Here is a 20708-nt window from a genome sequence, read left to right on the forward strand (position 1 = left end):
AGGTCCCATTTGTTTATTTTTGTTTTTATTTTCATTACTCTAGAAGGTGGATCCAAAAAGATCTTGCTGAGATTTATTTCAGAGTGTTCTGCCTATGTTTTCCTCTAAGATTTTTATAGTATCTGGCCTTACATTTAAATCTTTGAACCATTTAAAGTTTATTTTTATGTATGGTGTTACAGAATGTTCTAATTTTATTTTTTTACATGTAGTTGTCCAGTTTTCCCAGCACCACTTATTGAAGAGACTATCTTTTCTCCATTGTTTATTCTTGCCTCCTTTGTCGGAGATTGACCATAGGTGCGTGGGTTTATATTTGGGCTTTCTATCCTGTTCCATTGATTTATATTTCTGTTTTTTGTGCCAGTACCATACTGTTTTGATTACTGTAGCTTTGTAGTATAGTTTGAGGTCAGGGAGTATGATTCCTCCGGCTCCGTTTTTCTTTCTCAGGACTGCTTTGGCTATTTCGGGTCTTTTGTGTTTCCATACAATTTTTTTTTTTTTTTTTTTGGTATGCAGGCCTCTCACTGTTGTGGCCTCTCCCATTGTGGAGCACAGGCTCCGGATGCGCAGGCTCAGTGGCCATGGCTCATGGGCCTAGCCACTCCGCGGCATGTGGGATCTTCCCAGATCGGGGCACAAACCCGTGTCTCCTGCATCGGCAGGCGGGCTCTCAACCACTGCGCCACCAGGGAAGCCCTCCATACAAATTTAAAAATTTTTTGTTCTTGTTCTCTAAAAATGCCATTGGTAATTTGATAGGAATTGCATTGAATCTTTAGATTGCCTAGGTAGTATAGTCATTTTCATAATATTCATTCTTCCAATCCAAGAACATGGTGTATCTTTCCATCTGTTTGTGTCATCTTTGATTTCTTTCACCAACATCTTATAGTTTTCAGACTACAGGTCTTTTGCCTCTTTAGGTAGATTTATTCCTACGTATTTTATTCCTTTTGAAGTGATGGTAAATGGGATTGTTTCCTTAATTTCTCTTTCTGATCTTTCATTGCTAATGTATAGGAATGCAACAGATTTCTGTGTATTAATTTTGTATTCTGCAAATTTACCAAATTCATTGATGAGCTCTAGTAGTTTTCTGGTAGCATCTTTAGGATGTTTGCCATTGTGGCTGGAAAAGATGCTTGATATGATTTCAGTTTTCTTAAATTTATTGAGGCTTGCTTTGTGGCCCAAGATGTGATCTATCCTGGAGAATGTTCTGTGTGTACTTGAGAAGAATGTGTATTCTGCTGCTTTCAGGTGGAAGGTTCTATAAATATCAAGTCCATCTGGTCTAATGTGTCATTTAAGGCCTGTGTTTCCTTATTGATTTTCTGTCTGGATGATCTGTCCATTGATGAAAGTGGGGTGTTAAAGTCCCCCACTGTTATTGTGTTACTGTTGATTCTCCTTTTATGGCTGTTAGTATTTGCCTTATATTTTGAGGTGCTCCTCTGCTGGGTGCATATATATTTACAATTGTTATATCTTCTTCTTGGATTGATCCCTGGATCATTATGTAGTGTCCTTCTTCATCTCTCATAACAGTCTTTATTTTAAAGTCTATTTTGTCTGATATTGATACTCCAGCTTTCTTTTGATTTCTATTTGCATGGAATACCCTTTTCCACCTCCTCACTTTCAGTCTGTATGTGTCTCTAGATCTGAAGTGGGTCTCTTGTAGACAGCAAATATCCGGGTCTTGTTTTTGTATCCATTGAGCCAGTCTACGTCTTTTGGTTGGAGCATTTACTCCATTTACATTTAAGGTAATTTTCGATATGTATGTTTTTATTGCCGTTTTGTTAATTGTTTTGGATTTGCTTTTGTAGGGCTTTTTTCTTCCCTTCCTCTTTTGTTCTGTCTCTTGTGATTTGATAACCATCTTTAGTGTTGTGTTTGGATTGCTTTGTGTGTGTGTGTGTGTGTGTATCTATTGTAGATTTTTGGTTTGCAGTTCCCATGAGGTTTTGATATAGAAGTCTGTATGTATACAAGATTGTTTAAGTTGCTGGTCTTCTAATTTCCAATGCATTTACAATATCCTGTATTTGTACTCTGCTCTTCTCATGACTGCTGGTTTTGATATCATATTTGTATGTGGATGATTTCCTACCTTTACTTTACGTTTGCCTTTACCAGTGAGCTTTCCCATTTGTAATTTTCTTGTTTTTAGTTGTGGCCTTCTTTTCCGCCTAGAGAAGTTCTTTTAGGATTTGTTGTAAAGCTGATTTGGTGGTGCTGAATTCTCTTAGCTTTTGCTTGTCTGTAAACCTTTTACTTTATCCATTGAATCTGAGCAAGAGCCTTGCTGGGTAGAGTATTCTTGGTTGTAGGTTTTTCCCTTTCATCACTTTAAATATATTGTGCCACTCCCTTCTGGCCTGCAGTGTTTCTGCTGAAAAATCAGCTGATAGTCTTATGGGGATTCCCTTGTATGTTATTTGTTGCTTTTCCCTTGTTGTTAATATTTTTTCTTTGTCTTTGATTTTTGTCATTGATTAATATGTCTTGGCGTGTTCCTCCTTGGGTTTATCTTGTGTGGGACTCTGCACTTCCTGGACTTGAACGAGTGTTTACTTTCTCATGTTAGGGGAGTTTTTGGCTATAATCTCTTCAAATATTTTCTTGGGCCCTTTCTCTCTCTCTTCTCCTTCTGGGACCTCTATAATATGAATGTTGGTGTGTTTAATGTTGTCCCAGAGGTCTCTGAGACTGTTCTCATTTCTCTTCATTCCTTTTTCTTTATTCTATTCCACGGCAATGATTTCCAGCACTCTCTTCCAGCTCACTGATTAGTTCTTCTGCCTCATTTATTCTGCTTTTGATTCCTTCTAGTGTATTTTTCATTTCAGTTATTGTGTTGTTCATCTCTGTTTGTTCTTTAAATCTTCTAGGTCTTTGTTAAACATTTTTTGTATTTCCTCAGTCTGTGCCTCTATTCTTTTTCCAAGATCTTGGATCATCTTTACTGTCATTACTCTGAATTCTTTTTCAGGTAGATTGCCTATCTCCACTTCACTTACTTGTTCTTCTGGGTTTTAATCTTGTTCCTTCGTCTGAAACATATTTCTCTGCTGTCTCATTTTGTCTGACTTCCTGTGTTTGTGGTCTCCTTTCTGCAGGCTGCAGGTTCGTAGTTCCTCCTTCTTCTGGTGTCTGCTCTCTGGTGGCTGAGGTTGGTCCAGAGGCCTGTGTAGGCTTCCTGGTGGGAGGGGCTGATGCCTGCACACTGGTGGTTGGAGTTGGGCTTGTCCCTCTGGTGGGCAGGGCTGTGTCAAGGGATATATTTTTAGGTGGCTGTGAGCTCAGTACAACTTTAGGCAGCCTGTCTGCTGATGGGTGGGGCTGTGTTCTGTCCCCCACCCCACTGGTTGTTTGGCCTGAGGCGTCCCAGCACTGGAGCCTGCAGGCTGTTGGGTGGGGCCAGGTCTTGGTGCCAAAATGGTGACCTTTAGGAGAGCTCACACCAATCAATATTCCCTGGGACCTCCACCACCAGTGTTCCTGCCCCCACAGTGAGCCACAGCCAACTGCCGCCTCCCCAGGAGACCCTCCAAGACCAGTAGGTAGGTCTAGCCCAGGCTCCTATGGAGTCACTGCTTTGTGCTGGGCCCAGTGCATGTGAAATCTTGTGTGCATCCTCCAAGAGTGGAGTCTCTTTTTCCTCCAGTCCTGTGGAGCTCCTGCACTCAAGCTCCTCTGGCCTTCCAAGTCAAATGCTCTGGGGCTCCTCCTCCTGTTGCCAGATCCTCAGGCTGGGGAGCCTGACATGGGGCTCAGAAGTCACTCCTGTGGGAGAACCTCTGCAATATAATTATTTTCCAGTTCATGGGTCGCCCACCCAGCAGGTATGGGATTTGATTATAGAGTGAAAGCACTCCTTCTCCTGTCTCATTGTGACCTCTTCTTTGTCTTTGGTAGGTAGAATATCTTTTTTGTTGATGGTTGTTCAGCAGTTGTGATTTTGGTGTTCAGTGGTTAGTTGTGATTTTGGTGTTTTCATGAGAAGAAGTGAGCGTAAGTCCTTCTACTCTGCCATCTTGACTGGAATCGAGGGGCTCTACATATATATTCTTTTTCAAGTTCTTTTCCATTATAGCTGATTACAAAATATTGAATATAGTTCCCTGTGCAATACAGCTGGTCCTTTTTGTGTATCTATTTTATATATAGTAGTGTGTATCTGTTAATCTCAAACTCCTAATTTATCCCGCCCTCCTCCCTTCCCCTTTGGTAACCATAAGTTTTTTTCTCTGTCTGTGAGTTTGTTTCTGTTTTTAAATAACTTAATTTGTACTATTTTTTAGATTCTACATATAAGTGATATCATATAATATTTGTCTTTCTCTCTGATTTTTTCACTTAGTATGATAATCTCTAGGTCCATTCATATTGCTGCAAATGGCATTATTTCATTCTTTTTTATGGCTGAGTAATATTCCATTGTATATATATGCCACATCTTTATCCATTTATCTGTTGATGGGCTTAGGTTGCTTCCACGTCTTGGCTATTGTAAATAGTGCTGCTATGAACATTGGGGTGCATGTATCTTTCTGAGTTATAGTTTCATCTTTTCTGGATATATGCCCAGGAGTGGGATTGCTGGATCATATGGTAGTTCTATTTTTAGTTATTTTAGGAACCTCCATACTGTTCTCCATAGTCGTTACACCAGTTTTCATCCCTGCCAACAGTGTAGGATGGTTCCCTTTTTTCCACACCCTCTCCAGCATTTATTATTTGTAGACTTTCTGATGATGGTACAAACTGATGTTTGAAAACCTCTTTTCAGTTCTCTTGTGTATACACCTAGGTGTGGAATTGCTGGGTCCTATGGTTAAATCCTTTACTTTCACTTTGTTTTTTTTTGGCAGTACGCGGGCCTCTCACTGTTGTGGCCTCTCCCGTTGCGGAGCACAGGCTCCGGACGCGCAGGCTCAGCAGCCATGGCTCACGGGCCCAGCCGCTCCGCGGCATGTGGGATCTTCCCAGACTGGGGCACGAACCCGTGTCCCCTGCATTGGCAGGTGGACTCTCAACCACTGCGCCACCAGGGAAGCCCTACTTTCACTTTTAAAATAGACCAGAATCTGTGTCCACTTCTCACCACTTCCACCACCTCAGCCCTGGCCCATCATCTCTTGCCTTGATTTCTAACTGGCCTCCCTGCTTTCACCTCTGTGCTCCACATACCTTGTATGCTCCACATACCTTTAGACATGGAAAAGGCCCTTACCATTCCTTTACTCGTAACACTCCAGCAATCCCCCATTTCTCTCAATGAAAAAGTGAAAGTCCTTCTAATGGTCTCTAAGGACACTTGCCCATGATCTCTCTGACCTCGTCTTCTCCTCCTCTCTCTCTCTTGCTCACTCAGCTCCAGCCTCTGTGCTGTTTCTTGAACATGCCAGGTGCACATTCATCTCGGAGCCTTTATACAGGCAAGCGCTCTGCCTGGAGTGTGCTTCCCTGAAGGTATCTTCTGGCTGTCTCACTCTTCCCTTTTTCAAGTCTTGCTCAGATGTTGCCTCCAATAAGGCCAACTTCATGTTTAACCCCTGCCTGTTCCCACCCCCAGCAATCCCAAGTCCCCTTCCTCCACTCATGCCCCCACCCCCAAAACAGTTACCACGCTTGAACATATGTCTCATTTGGGCATTTATTACATTTATTGTTTATTGTCTGTCTCCCTCACTGAGAATGTAAGCTCCATCAGGACATGGAGTTAAAAAATCTGTTTCATTCACTGATGGCTCCCCAGGCCTGGCACAAAATAGGTGCTCAATAAGTATCCATGGAGTGGATGAACAAACACTGACTATATGTGGCAAAAGCCACCCTGAGTAGTGTGTGTGACAGAGGAACTACCTGTACCTGCTTGAGAAGATGCTTCTGAAGGGGCTGAGTAAGGTCTACCCACCTCCTGCCCTGGGACTGCTATGAGGGGTTTAATGCTGACGTCACTACTAAACATACAGGCCTAGAAGACTCTCTAATGAGAGGGACTCTGGAATCCACAGTGTGTCCATCAGCCTTAGGCACAAACGAGTTCCTTGAATGATGTGGCAAGTACACGTATTAGCGATAGCCCATTTAAGAGTCATTTAACATCAATAATCATCAGAAAGATGCAAATAAAGGCCACAGTGAGATAGTACCACACACCTGTCAGAATCACTGTCACCAAAAAGACAAGAAACAGTAAGTGTTGGTGAAGATGTGGAGAAAAGGGACCTCTCGTGCAGTGTTGTTGGGAATGTGAATTGGTGTAGCCACTATGGAAAACAGTATGGAGGGTCCTCAAAAATTAAAAATACAACTACCATATGATCCAGCAATTCCATTCCTGGGTATTTATCCAAAGAAAACACTAATTTGAAAAGATATATGCAACCCCATGTTCATTGTAGCATTATTTACAATAGCCAACATATGGAACCTAAGTGTCCATGGACAGAGGAATGGATAAAGAAGCTGTGGTATATATACATATATAATGGAACATTACTCAGCTATAAAAAAGAGTGAAATCTTGCCATTTGTAACAACATGGATGGACCTGGAGGAGATTCTAAGTGAAAGAAGTTACAGAAAGACAAATAACATATGTTTTCACTTAAATGTGGACTCTAAAAAACAAAACTAATGAACAAATGTAACAAAACAAACAGACTCAGATACAGAGGACAAACAGGTGGTTGCCAGAGGGGACGTGGGTTGGGAAATGGGCTAAGTAGGTGAAGGGGATTAAAAGCTACAACTACCAGTTATAAATAGGTCACAGTGATGTAATGTACAACTCAGGGAATATAGTCAGTAGTACTGTAATAACTTTTGTGCATAATCTATAAAAATATTGAATCACTATCTTATACACCTGAAGCTAATGTAATATTGTACGTCAACTATACGTCAATAGAAAACGTCATTTAAGAATACAGGTTTGAAATTGCCTTAAAAAGTGTGTCAGCATCAAGCAGACAGAAGCCTCACTTTAGTCTAGCAATGATCATATATCCACAGAGCACCTCTGTGCAAAGTAGGTGGTGAATGCTGTGCAGTGCGGTTACCAAACTTCGGGTATTCGTGGTTACCCATCATGATCACCTGTCGTGGTTGTTTTGCCATATCCAGGGATCACCTATACTTGTTTTGCTTTGTCTACTTAAGCAAATCCATTATAAAAAAGAAACTTTCTGTCACTACCATAAGTGGGAGAGCACCCTCACTTGATGCAAACAGAAGCTAACTGTAAAATTAAAACAAAACAACGCAATTAAGCTGGAGCATGATTTTGTTACCTGCTACCAGGGGAGTCTTAGACCTGCTCTCTCTGTTAAAAAGGGAGATGAGAAGTGTTAATGAGGTGTTACATACACACCAGCATCAAGTGGAGGCTTTCTCCTCTGCCGAATTGAGAGAATAAAAAGATCACTGAAGAGAAACTAACTTTCCCCATCTGTGTTTTCATGTTATTTAATACCTCATCTGAACAACATATAAACTCATCCCATCTTTCACCAGGGATATGGAGGGAATCCCAAGAAAGGCAAGAGAGAGGTCTTTGCCCTCAACAGACTCTCCCCAGCGTGATCTTTCCCCTGCAGGGATCCCTCCCTAGTCTCCAGGAGATGATGTTAAGAACCTCCTGCCTTTGGGACCAGACATTTTAATGGCTGCTCCCATGAACAGTAATAGTTCATGCCATCTATCTGTTCTATCTTTAATTTTTTTTTTTTTGCGGTACGCGGGCCTCTCACTGTTGTGGCCTCTCCCATTGCGGAGCACAGGCTCCGGACGCGCAGGCTCAGTGGCCATGGCTCACGGGCCCAGCTGCTCCGCGGCATGTGGGATCCTCCCAGACCGGGGCACGAACCCGTGTCCCCTGCATCGGCAGGCGGACTCTCAACCACTGCGCCACCAGGGAAGCCCCAATCTGTTCTATCTTTTTAAGTTTCTAACATGGCTTGGTTTCCAAGTCTAACTCTCTTCTGAAATGTTTCTTCAAGTTGCTTGTCTCCTCCATCCTGCAGAAGGCACTTCTGGCATCACACAAACACCCCTCCTCCTTTCAAAGTCACTGGCTGTCTCAGGTGACAGCCTCCCTAAACAATCTGTCGAGAAGGAGTCCGTGAGGTAGGAGTGGCAATGTGGCCCCTCCTAGTAGCCCATCACTCCCCCACCTCATGTTCTTCACAGCACGGGCAGCTGAAGCCCGTGCGCTCTCTCTAACACACACTGTCCGCGCAGCAGCCTAGGTGGTAAGTGCAGGGAGAGAAGAGAGTAAAGCAAGAAGGAGGTTGGGCCTCCCTCCTCACTTAGGGAAATCAAACTCCACAAAATCCGACTTCACGCTCATGTGTGCCTGGGGGTCTGTAAGCCCAGAGAACAGCCGGGGAGAAGCCAACCCGAGTCATCGTGGGTGACATATGGGAGGTTTGCTTAACTCCAAATTTGGGGTTTCAGATTTGCCAAAGCAATGCCACTCAGAGCAGAGTTGGGATCTGTTTCAGGGTGGAGCTGGAGACCCCTGGGAACCCCAGAGAATTACACAAAGGTGGTAATTTCACTCCTCACCTACAAACTCCCCGGCTCCAAGTGCATAGCTGCTTATAAGTAACAAATGCATTCCTACCATTGATAAGCCTTTGCCCAGGGCTAGGTGCCTTATGTGTCATGATTCACTTACTTTTCACAGCACTACAGGGTGAGTGCTTTTACTGGCACGATGCTGCCAATGAAGAAACTAAGGCTCAGAAAGTTTAAGACATTTGTAGAGGTCACACAGCAAGTGATTGGCAAGGCCAGAATTGGTGTCTGGAGATGTATTCAGGTTCTAATATCAGAAGGAACCGGCTTGAGGACGGGCCAGGCTTGGGCCTGAGCACAGGTCTTGGTTTGCCCAGGACTGAGGAGTTTCCTGGGACTCGCTGTCACTGGAAAAGCCCAGGGCACTGCAGGCTGTTGGGGAGAGGGTCTGTATCTCTCAGTCTGTCTTTTATATCCTTTCCTCTAGTATCTTTCGTATCACAGATATATCAATCATCAATATATTACCTTAAACAATAACTGGTAAAACGGGTGCAGCTTTAGAGCCCGTGAGTGGGAAAGGAATCACTTCTTGCCCTCCCTTACCCCTGCTTGGTAGTTACAGCTGTGTCCAGCCCAGATGTCTTTGAGCTCCTAACGGGTATTCTCTGCTGCTCTCCTTTGTGCCAGCATTTTGGGGGAGGAAACAGCCTCCTCCAGCCTCAGGAGCTGTCTCTTGCATTCAGAGAGCTCTGTTTCCAAACAGCAAAGATTCTCCTGAGCACCAGAGAGAGAGTAGTTCTGTTCACTGTGCTCCTGCCAACTACATCTTAATTCCTTCTTAAATTGTGAGCTGCAAGTTCAGCCACTCTGCTCATCTCCTACAATGCAAATCAAGACGCATATAGATGGCTTTACAGATTAGCCAACATCCGAATGGCGGAGAATGATTTGGTGTTCTCTTCTGGGGTGCAGTCTCCAGGGCTCATCTCACGTTGAGCGGCAGCAGGTGTGGGCTTGTGCCTGGTCCTGCTCTCTTCACCCAGCCCCTCTTACTTTGCTTTGACTGCAGACATCAGCTCTATGCATGTAGCTTCTCTAACATTACCTTTTGTTTTAGAATCTTTCTAATGTTTTCTGGATTCAGTTTTGTTGGACTTAGTTCAACTTGATTTGATGCCCATTTATTGAGTCTCCATGAAGCACTGGAATGAGGAAAGCCGTCTTGCTATTCAGAAAACTCTAATTTCTCTTTGTCTCTTCAGGAGAACCAGGAGAGTAACTGAGGGGGTCAGTGAGGCACACGGTGCTCTGCGAGTGATTTTGTTTGGGTCTTGGCAGCTGTAGGTGTGTGTTCATCCCACGCTGAGGACTTTCTTTTTATTTGCCTCTGGCTGATTCACCCCTAAGGTATCCAGTGCCAAGCCAGGCTCTGGGAAGCACATTCTTGCAGGGCGGGGCCTTCTTCCCCTATGGCTGAGATAGACATGGGCTGCCTCCCCATTCACATTGTTTCCTTTGTCTGGAATATGCTTCCTCTTCCTCCCCCACTTCATAATGGCCTCTGCTCAAATGCCACCTATCTGTGAGTGCCCTAAATAGACAAGACACTTCCCACCACTCTCTAACTCTTTACCTATTTCATTTATCTTCCCTGCTTTATCATTATCTGAAACTATATACATATGGGTATGTACTTTCCTGAGAGGTCCTTTAATTTGAAACTACAGTGAACTGGGGGGGAAACAAACCCTGCCAAGCCCTGGGGAAGAGAGGACGCCCTGGCAGAGTAGCATGGCAGGGCCTCCTGACGAGGCACACTGGGGAGACCAGGAGGGAACTAGCTTGGCCAAAACTCCTGCACTCCAAAGGCAGAAGCTGCTTCGGTTGTAGGAGGATGCTGGGTTCAACTTCAAAGGCTCTGGAACTTGTCAGTGAGGCATAGCAGGGCCACAAGTTGACCTTTAGGGTCATCTATTTCTTTCTGCAACATGGAGCACTGAGGGCAGCACTGTGTTCCAAGGAGCTGCTGCTTTCTTTCCAATCTTGGGGGTGGACAAGTGATCCCTGGTCACCTGAGGGTAGGGACCCCTTGGGCTTGATGCTTCCCTGGCTCATGGCCAAGAGCTGTGAGTTTCCTGGAACTTGGAGGGGGCTTGGAATTGGGGTCCCCATTGTTACTCCTCTACAATGCATGTACAGGTGAGATGGCTCCAGGTTCCTTGCTGAAAGTTGGTATTTTTCCTTCCATCCATCCATCCATCCATCCATCCATCCATCCATCCATCCATCCATCCAAATTTCCTTGCTTATCTCCCTGAAGATAGGGACTCTATCTTGCTCTCCACTGTATCTCTAGTACTTATGTATTAGATGAAAATATCCGTGAATAGGTGGATGGATGGAGATGGATGGAAATAGATGGATAGGGACCCCCCTCCTTTTACCAGTTTCTCACTTATCATGAGGAAGTAGATTATTTGCCCTCCTTGGCCCCTCTATCCACACCCATCTCCAAGCTTCCTTTGTCCTTTTGACTTTTGCTTATAGTCTTTCTTCAGCCTTGAGCTCATTTCTGCCAAACAAGATCCCCCTCATCCTTCAGGCCCAGTTTGACACGGGGCTCTTCTGTACTATGTCAAAATTTTCAAATCTGAAGTCATCTGCATGTGTGCCTCACACACACACACACACACACACACACACCACTTTGAGAGAAGAGTGTTTGTCTTGCTTATCATTGTATCCCCAGAATGTAGCATGCTGGCCCACTATAAATGCTTGTTAAATAAATAACTGAACAAACACCTATATGGTAGCACAGACTTAATTCTGCTTTGCATTATCATTGGTTATTTGTATTTGTATCTCACCAGCCTGGTTGTGAGGTCAGGAACTGGGTCACAGTCATTTCAGTACCTATTCTCATTCATTGCTTCACTAGTAATGGTGATGTTAATAACATGAGCAGATACCCTTTTGTGAACATCCTCGGTCTAAGTGCCAGGCACTAAACTTTACCTACATAAGTTCATCTCCTTACGATCACTCTGTGAGATGATTCTGTTAGTGCCCTTTTGCAGAGAAGGAAACTACAACTCAGAGATACTGGACAACTAGCCCAAGGTCCTTTAGCTTATAAATAGAAGAGAGAGAATTTGAATCAGTTACTTCTGAGACCAGAGTCCCATCCTTTCCCCCTTCATAAGGCTGCTTTCCTCTTTTGGGGTAGTAAGGGCTCTTGTAAAAGTTATTTCAATTGAATGGACTTGAAAGTGGTCAGGACATGTTCAAATAGACCTGATGATTGCTCTGTACTGCTGACACTTGACTGCTCTAGATCCTGTACTGCCGGTGTACACAGCCCTTCAGGATTCTCCTAGCATCAGACATAAGACCTTGTTTTGAAATCCCCGGCAGTCTACTGGGACCACCACCCCACGGGGAGCCACTGCCAAACTGAGGTGGCCAGGTCCTCACCTGTCACGTAGTTCTTCAAATCCAGCTCATTGCTGAGAGGATTGTTGCTCTTGAACATATACAGGTTAAAGGGGGCCGGCTCCTTGCCCACATTTTTCCACATGGTATAGTCCGGAGAGGTCCATCGTCCCGCCAGCACGTCATAATCACGCTGCGTGAAGTGGACCAGCTTGGTCAGGGGATCGTAGAGTCCCCCATGGAAGCCAATGACCATCTGGAAGTCAGGGTTGGAGTCGTAATAAATCTCCCCGTAGGCGGTGTACTGCAGCTGCTTGATCATGAGACCATTGATGCTGAACACAGCCAGGGGAGTCCCTGTGTTATCTGAGGCAACATAGTACTCCTCCCCACTGCTGCTCTCCATGGCAAAGAGGTGACCTTGGAGGTCATAGTAGAGCGAGGTTATCTCCGAGTTGGAGTGATTATAGACATGGGTGATGCGAGTCGGGTTGTGGAGGTCAGAGTAGAAATATTGCAGATGATGGCCCAGGTTGGTCTTGTAGGAAGCCCGCCGCCCCACGCCATCATAGCGGTACTGGACACTCCAGCCACTGGCCTTGTTGTAGGCTCTTGTTAGAAGGCCCTTGGAGTTGTACTCAAAGATGTCAGCCCCTCGCTGGCACAGATAGCCATCGTCGTCAATTTTGTACTGCACGTCACCGAGCCTGGTTATCCGATCTCGGAGGTCGTAGCGCAAGGGCATGAGGCGCACGCTGTTCCCCGGGTTCAGCAAGTGGAGGTTCCCATTGAGGTCATAGCTGTAGCGCCAGGTCGGGCGGTCATTGACGGCCACGCTCTGGAGCTGCCCATCCCCATCATAGTCATAGGTGTACTTAGTGGTGTTGGCATAGGGCCCCAGTTTCAGCTCCCTCTTGATTACCCTGCCCATGCTGTCATACTGCACCGTCATCCAGTACATGAGGGACCGGAACATCTCGTACTGGACTTCCTTGATCCGCCCATGGGTGTCAAAGTGCTTGCTGAGGGTCATCACAGCCGTGGTGATGATCTGGTTGATATCATAATAGATGACTCCGAACTTGCCGAAGTGCTCCACTTTGCCAGAAATCTCATCGTAGCGGTAGAGGTCAACAGGAAGGGGAGTCTCACTTATGACCGGCTTGATGCTTGCGATCCGGAAGCTGTTGTCGTGATAGGTGTATTCAAACCTGGCGTTGACCATGCCTTCCTCAGAGAACCTGTAGATTTGCTTGTCCACAAGTGGGCCAATCTTCCGGTACCTGATGGTGCAGGAGAAGCCCCCACTTTGGAGGCTGACCATTTTTAAGACACCGGTGGTCTCATCATACCCGAAAGTGATGGCAGTACTGTCATAGACAATCTCTGATAGCTTGGAGAGTTTCCCATACTTGTAGAATACCTGGCGCCCAGTGCCTAAAAAGGATGTCTTTAGGATGCGGCCGTCATCACTGTAGTCAAAGATGACCGAAGCGTTGCTTTCAGGCGGGTTGTAAGTGTTGCGGATGTAGCCAATGGAGGTGTGGGTGGACATGCTGTGCCGGGCAACACTGGGCATGGTGACGGCGTGGAGGCGTTCAGAGGAGTCGTACTCGAATATGTACTGACGCTGACTCTGAAGCAGGAGGACCATGGACTGGAGGAAGGAAAGGGGAAGGGAACACATGAGTTGGCCATTTAGGACCAAGTGCTCAAATGGACAGAATTTATTCCATTTCCCTAAATGGCAATTCAAAAGCTGTGAAGGATGGGGAAATTTAGACCAGAGATTATGGGTAAATTGATTTCATCGGGCATGCTACTCTACGGATCACGGTGGCTACTTGGGAGAATGCTCCCCAAACTTTAACGTGCATGCGAAATACCCAGGGATCTGGTTAAAAGGCAAATTCTGATTCAGTAGTTCGGTGGGGGAGGGTGGTGGAGAGGTGGCCTGAGAATCTACTTTTGGAACAAACTCCCAGGTGATGCTGATGTTGCTTGGACCATAACTTTGAGTTGCAAGGGGTTTGAAGGACTGAGGTGAGAGGCACTGAGTTTGCCTCCAGATTCAATGACAAGAAATCCTGAGACTGGTTAGAAATGACTGCTGCTGGCCCAGCAGGGGACAGGTGTGATACACATACTATGTTTGGGAACCACTGATTAAATCTAAGGAAAAACCACATCCTCCATTTAGAAGCTACCGAAAAGATTAAGTAACCCAGAATCATTGATTGTTTGGGGAAGGAATGGCCTCAAACTTGAAGCCGTGGAGAGATTCTTGCCTCCCCTGATCAACCATTGTAGCATCTTATGGTGTAATGAGAACAGTATTCAGAAGGGATCGAAGAGACATCAGCCCCTTTACAGAGGAGGTAACAGCTCTATCTGCAAGTGACCGCTGTCGTGGAGAGGCAAGAAAGGAAGAAATGGAAATGGGCTTGTGTGGAGGTGAGTCCAGATGAGAGGCCCAGGCTGAGCAAGCCCCTGTCTGATGACTAGATGACCAGGGCAGCCTTTCAAAGTCTTGACTCGTGCCCTGAAGGCATCTCTTTTTACCGCTGCTACAACTGGACCTTTTCTGACGCGGAGACCTGAGTCTGCCGCTTGCAGACACAGGAAAATATATAGCAAGAATCCATTGGCTGGTTCAGCCAATAGGCCAAGTAGGGGAGGGTGCTGGTCTGCGTGCTCGAGTTTTACTTTAGGCAGAATTCCCTACCCTGATGGCTCAATTTCGGGCAAGGCAGAAATGAATCACTGCATTTCCAGTTCATAAGGAGTGATTAGCCACGCTGCCAGTGGGATGATTCTGTCCGTTTCAACAGCACTGTTATTTTGGGGTAAAAATCAGACAATCCACCCTTTTTGCCATTACTGAGTGTCTAGAACTTTTTTTTTTTTTTTTTTTTTTTGCTTTTAATGGTAATAGTGCTGGGCTACGAATAACATTTTCCTTCAGATTTCCTCCCTCCCAGAGGGTGAGAGTGCGTGGGGAGCCCTGGTAGAGTCAAAGTGAAAATGTTACAATGTCTTATGGCAAAGCCTATCAGGTCAGCTTAAACAGAGAAGCATGAATGAGAGAGAGAGAGCTAGCCCCAGACGAGCGAGGGCAGCACATCCACCCACCTTGTCAAGGTAGGAATAGCTCCACACTTTCCCGTCGGCAAACATGCGGGACACAATCCGGCCTTGCTTGTCGATGTCTGTCCTCTCGCTCATGGCCCCGCGCTGAAGGCCAGCCAAGCGCCCATTGAAGAAATAGGAGACGTTGACAGCTGCCAGCCCACTGCTGGGGAGCCAGAGGAAGGGACGGCCCACCTGGTCATAAATGATCCTCAGGGTGAACTTCCGGTGATCATCGTAGATCTTCTCTGTCCGAATATTCCGGTCATAGTCAATGGACAAGAGATTTCTTCCGTGGACCTAGGAAAACACAACGGGCCTGCTCTGAAAGACATCACCGGGGCATGTTAGCTCAGGCTTCTATGGAGGACACAGCTGGCGTGGCCAGGGCCTGTGTGTGCGCTGGAAGAAGAAATACCCTTGAAGTTATTTAGAGGAGTGCTTTCTAAACTCCTTCACGTCATAGTACACATAGGAAGTGGTCATTTCTGTAGGGTGCACTAGAATATAGCAAGGCTGCTAATGGCCAGAGATGACTGATCTGGGCATGGCTGCCATGAGCAGTTAGGTAGACTGGGCACTGCACAGTTACAGGGGTGCCATCGTGTTGTAGAGAGTGTGAACGGGAAAAACTGGGCAGTGCACAAATTACATAGCCATACACAATAGCCCTGGGCCCTGAGGTTCTAACTGTCCTGCCTGGCCACCCTGGGAAGCAAGAGGATTTGTATATATTTGTATATATTTGTGTCAAATGATGAAGAGACTGTAAGGGACCCTAGAGGGTTCCACCCTGCGGCTTTGGAGGAGACAAGGGATAATTCTAACATGACAGGCACCTGTTATATTGGGGAGCAGCATTGTACCCAGGTAAAGAACTACATTTCACAGCTTCCTTTGGAGACTGGGGTGGCTAAAGTGATTTAAGTAGTAGTTGTTGGCTGGGTCTTCTGGGAACCTTAAAGGAAGCAGACTTAGCTAAGAAGTAGGCACCCTTTTGTTCTTCCCACTTTCCTTCTTTTCTTAGGTGGAATGTGGATGTGACCACCGGTGCTCCAGTATTCACTTTGTGAATATGGGGTGACATTGAGGATGTTAAACCTCAAAGATAATGGTTCATCCAGAGAAAAAGTCTAGATCCCTGTCAACATAGGTGTCTTCAAGATGACCTAGGTCATCTGTACCAGCCATGAATTGCTTCCCGCTAGACTCCTTTTAGATCATAAAAAATAATAAGCCTGTATCTTGTATAAGATACTGTTATTTCTCATTTATGTTACCAGCAGTTGAAACTAATCTAAACTGATAAACCCTTGATGCTTTGACAGGTACTGTGCTAGGTACTTTACATATCTGATCCCAGTTTAATTCTCACAATGTAGGTAGAAATTATTTTATATATGGGCAATTACCCTCAGAGGCAGAGGCAGGATTTGAACCCAGGACCACCTGATTCCCCAAACCATTGCTGTTTTCATGGAGTCATCCCAGAAAAAAGGGGACAGAACATGTGAGATAAACGTTTAGGAAAAAAAAAAAAAGCTAAGGCATGGAAAGAGAATAAAGGTGGTGAGTTCTTGGGATTATAACGAAATCCAGGTTCAAGTGGAAGAGTCATATCATCAAACCTGCGGTAATTGGGAAGAATCGTCAAGAAAGCAGAGTGAGTGTGGTAGGATATTTTCAACAGGCCCAAAAGTTAATGCTGTCAGAATCACTGAAGATGTTGAAGATATGGTCTAGAGTTCCAGAGCAGACCACAGGCTGGCGTCAGAAAGATCACTTCCTCTGGAAACACAAGTTTGGACATACTGGGTTGCTTCATTTGGGACAACAGCAGAAGGCCACCAAGATTCTTAATCCTATGTGTTTTAGAGTTTCAGTTCAAGACCTCGTTAACATTTTATTAGGCAGAATGAATACTGTGACAACAATGAGGAAGGATTTTCAGGATTTCCCCCACCATGCCTAGGCATATCCCACCTCCTTGGCCATCCTTCTATTCTTCTATCCCTTTGCTTATTCTTTTCCCTTTTGCTTCTCTTTGCTGATAGCATACATCCCCCAGTGCATTTATTATTTATTGAACGTTAAATCTCTGCTCCTGTCAGGCATGGTGCCTGCTCTGGAATGCAAGGATGAGCAACACCAACAAAGCAACACGTCCCAAGAACTTACGATGGGCTTAGTGTGTTCTCAGCACTGCCCATGTTTTATCTTGTTTAATCCTCACAACACTCCCAGGCAAGCACTATTATCCCCATTTTACATGCAAGGCACAGACAGGTTTAAGTGCCCTGCTCAAGCTTACACAAATAGTAAGTGGTGGAGCCAGGGTCCCAATCCTGAGCTCACTGTCTTCACCTCTAGGCTGTATCACCCCCTCTGACGAGTGGCTCTCCATCAGACGTGAAATTCTAAACTACCCGGGATACTCTCTAAAGCATGGCTGCAGGGCTGACTCCACAGCTGCTGAATCAGCCCCCCAGGGAATAGGAGCTGGGTGATTCCGAAGCATACTATTGGTTAAAATACACTTAGTGTGATATAAGGCCTTATCTTCAGTTACCTGGGGGAGACCAACAGACAAATCATATATCCGTAATATAATCGTGGGGGTATGTACGTATGTGTATGTATTTATAGTGCTATAACATGTATTCATCGGAGATGCTAACATGTAAATCAAATATACAAGCATGATTATCATTATAACAACTATATTAGTATGTGAAGGTGCTAAGAATGCAGAAAAAACAGCATAGCGGGCAAGCACAGAAGATGGGTCCCCAACCTCAGACTGCTACCATTTAGGTTTGTCACTATTACTTAAAGCTATCGAGGCCTTTTGTCTCTTGGCCCAGGTGTACCAACCATAAAAAAGTAATAGGTGCTAATCATTAGCCATTGATGATTTAAGGTGGGATTTTATTTCCAAATTCATCATGTCCCTGGGAATGGGATTTTGTTATAGCGCTGATTTGAGCTAACTTCCCCCCCCCCGATTTTAATGAAATAATTGACATACATCATTGCATAAGTTTAAGGTGTACAGCATAATAATTTGACTTACATGTATGATGAAATGATTACCACATTAAGTTTGGTTAACATTCATCATCTCATATAGATATGAAAGAAAAAAGAAAAAGGAAAAAACACAAGATTTACCGTCCTCAACTTTTTTTTTTTTTTTTTTTTTTGCGGTACGCGGGCCTCTCACTGTTGTGGCCTCTCCCGTTGCAGAGCACAGGCTCCGGACGTGCAGGCTCAGCGGCCGTGGCTCACAGGCCCAGCCGCTCCGCGGCATGTGGGATCCTCCTGAACCGGGGCACGAACCCGTGTCCCCTGCATCGGCAGGTGGACTCTCAACCACTGCGCCACCAGGGAAGCCCCTCACAACTTTTTTAATCAATGATTTTTATGTTTATTTTGAAAGTTAAGATAAAATTGACATGTAATATTTTATTAGTTTCAGGTGTACAACATAGTGATTCAATATTGTATCTATTGTGAAATGATCACCATAATAAGACTAGTTAACATTAGTCACTGTACGTAGCTGTGAAATTTTTTTCTTGTGAGAACTTTTAAGATCTACTCTCTTAGCAACTTTCAGATACACAATACAGTATTAACTATAAGGGCCATGCTGTACATTACAACCCCATTACTCATTTATTTTGTAACTGGAAACTTGTGCCTTTTGACTCTCTTTTTCCATTGTGCCCACCCCCACTCCTCACCTCTGTCAACCACCAATCTGTTCTCAGTGCCTATGATCTTTTTTTTTTCTTCTTTTTAAAGATTCCACATGTAAGTGAGATCATATGGCATTTGTCTTTCTCTGTCTAACTTATTTCACTTAGTATAATGCCCTCAAGGTTCATCTATATCACAAATGCAATATTTCATTCTTTTTTTTGGCAGAATAATATTCCGTTTGTGTGTGTGTGTATGTATATTACATATATATATATATATATCACATCTCCTTTACCCATTCATCCATTGATGGACACTTACATTGCTTTCATGTCTTGGCTATTGTAAATAATGCTGCAGTGAACACTGGGGTGCATATCTTTTTGAGTTAGTGTTTTCATTTTCTTCATATGTATGTCCAGAAATGGAATTGCTGGCTCATATGGTAGTTCTATTTTTTAATTTTTTGAGGATATCCCATACTGCTCTCCATAGTGGCTGCACCAATTTACATTCCCACCAATGGTGCACAAGGATTCCCTTTTCTCCACATCCTTCCCAACACTTGTTATTTGTCTTTTTGATAATAGCCATTCTAACAGGTGTGACATATCTCATTATGGTTTGATTTGCACATCCCTAGGGATCAGTAATGTTGAGCACCTTTTCATGGATCTGTTGGCTATCTGTATGTCTTCTTTGGAAAAATGTCTATACAGGTTCTATTTTTTAGTTGAATTGCTTTTTTTTTTAGTATATCTATTTATTTTTATTATTTATTTATTTATTTTTGCCTGTGTTGGGTCTTAGTTGTGGCACGTGGGATCTTTCATTGCATTGCATGAGCTCTTCGTTGTGTCGTGTAGGCTTCTCTCTAGCTGTGGCATGCGGGTTTTCTCTCTATAGTTGTGGCGCACAGGCTCCAGAGCATATGGGCTCTGTAGTTGTGGTGTGCAGGCTCCAGAGGGTGTGGGCTCTGTAGTCTGTGGCACGTGGGCTCTGTAGTCGAGGTGTGTGGGCTTAGTTGCCCCGCGGCAAGTGGGATCTTAGTTCCCCGACCAGGGTTTGAACCCACATCCTCTGCATTGGAAAGTGGATTCTTTTTTTTTTTTTTTTTTTTTTTGCGGTACGCGGGCCTCTCACTGTTGTGGCCTCTCCCGTTGCGGAGCACAGGCTCCGGACATGCAGGCTCAGAGGCCATGGCTCACGGGCCCAGCCGCTCCGCGGCACATGGGATCCTCCCGGACCGGGGCACAAACCCGTGTCCCCTGCATCGGCAGGCGGACTCTCAACCACTGCGCCACCAGGGAAGCCCGAAAGTGGATTCTTTACCATTGTACCACCAGGGAAGTCCCTTAGTTGAATTGGGTTTTTTCTTTTTTGCCTGTGTCAGGTCTTTGCTGCTGCATGTGGGCTTTCTCTAGTTGTGGCAAGCAGGGGCTACTCTTCGTTGTGGTGTGCGGGCTTCTCATTGCAGTGGCTTCTCTTGTTGCGGAGCAAGGATGAGCAACACCTAGGCGCACGGGCTTCAGTAGTTGCAGCACGTGGGCTCAGTAGTTGCGGCACATGGGCCCCAGAGAGCATGGGTTTAAGTAGTTGCAGTGCATGGGCTCAGTAGTTGCAGTGCATGGGCTGTAGAGTGCATGAACTTCAGTAGTTGTGGCTCACGGGTTCTAGAGTGCAGGCTCAGTAGTTATGCCCCATGGGCTTAGTTGCTCTGCAGCATGTGGGATCTTCCCAGACCAGGGATCGAACCCATGTCCCCTGCATTGGCAGGCAGATTCTTAATCACTGCATCACCAGGGAAGTCCCTTAGTTGAATTGGTTAAAAAAATTTTTTTTTTGCTATTGAGTTGTACGAGTTCTTTTTATATTTTAGATATTAACCCTTTATC

The 20708-nt window shown here is 44.9% G+C and overlaps 1 protein-coding gene and 1 long non-coding RNA gene across 12 annotated transcripts in view; one reads left to right on the forward strand and one right to left on the reverse strand.

Annotated features, from left to right (window-relative positions):
- The window catches only part of LOC308615857, a 52963-nt gene that overhangs the window by 11988 nt on the left and 20267 nt on the right, over window positions 1–20708 (forward strand). The gene's annotated exons all lie outside the window — the stretch shown is intronic.
- TENM2 (teneurin transmembrane protein 2) overlaps window positions 1–20708 on the reverse strand; it is a 536125-nt gene that overhangs the window by 8365 nt on the left and 507052 nt on the right. For all 11 annotated transcript variants that reach the window (XM_081231705.1, XM_081231704.1, XM_081231698.1 and 8 more), the window contains 2 exons: window positions 15112–15408; window positions 12022–13636 (listed from right to left, as the gene is read on the reverse strand). In XM_081231705.1, the coding sequence (XP_081087831.1) occupies window positions 12022–13636; window positions 15112–15408 (1912 nt within the window). The remainder of the gene's footprint in view (window positions 1–12021; window positions 13637–15111; window positions 15409–20708) is intronic.

Source organism: Mesoplodon bidens (genome assembly GCF_964165515.1).
Source record: "Mesoplodon bidens genome assembly, chromosome: 4".
NCBI classification, from domain to species: Eukaryota; Metazoa; Chordata; class Mammalia; order Artiodactyla; family Ziphiidae; genus Mesoplodon; species Mesoplodon bidens.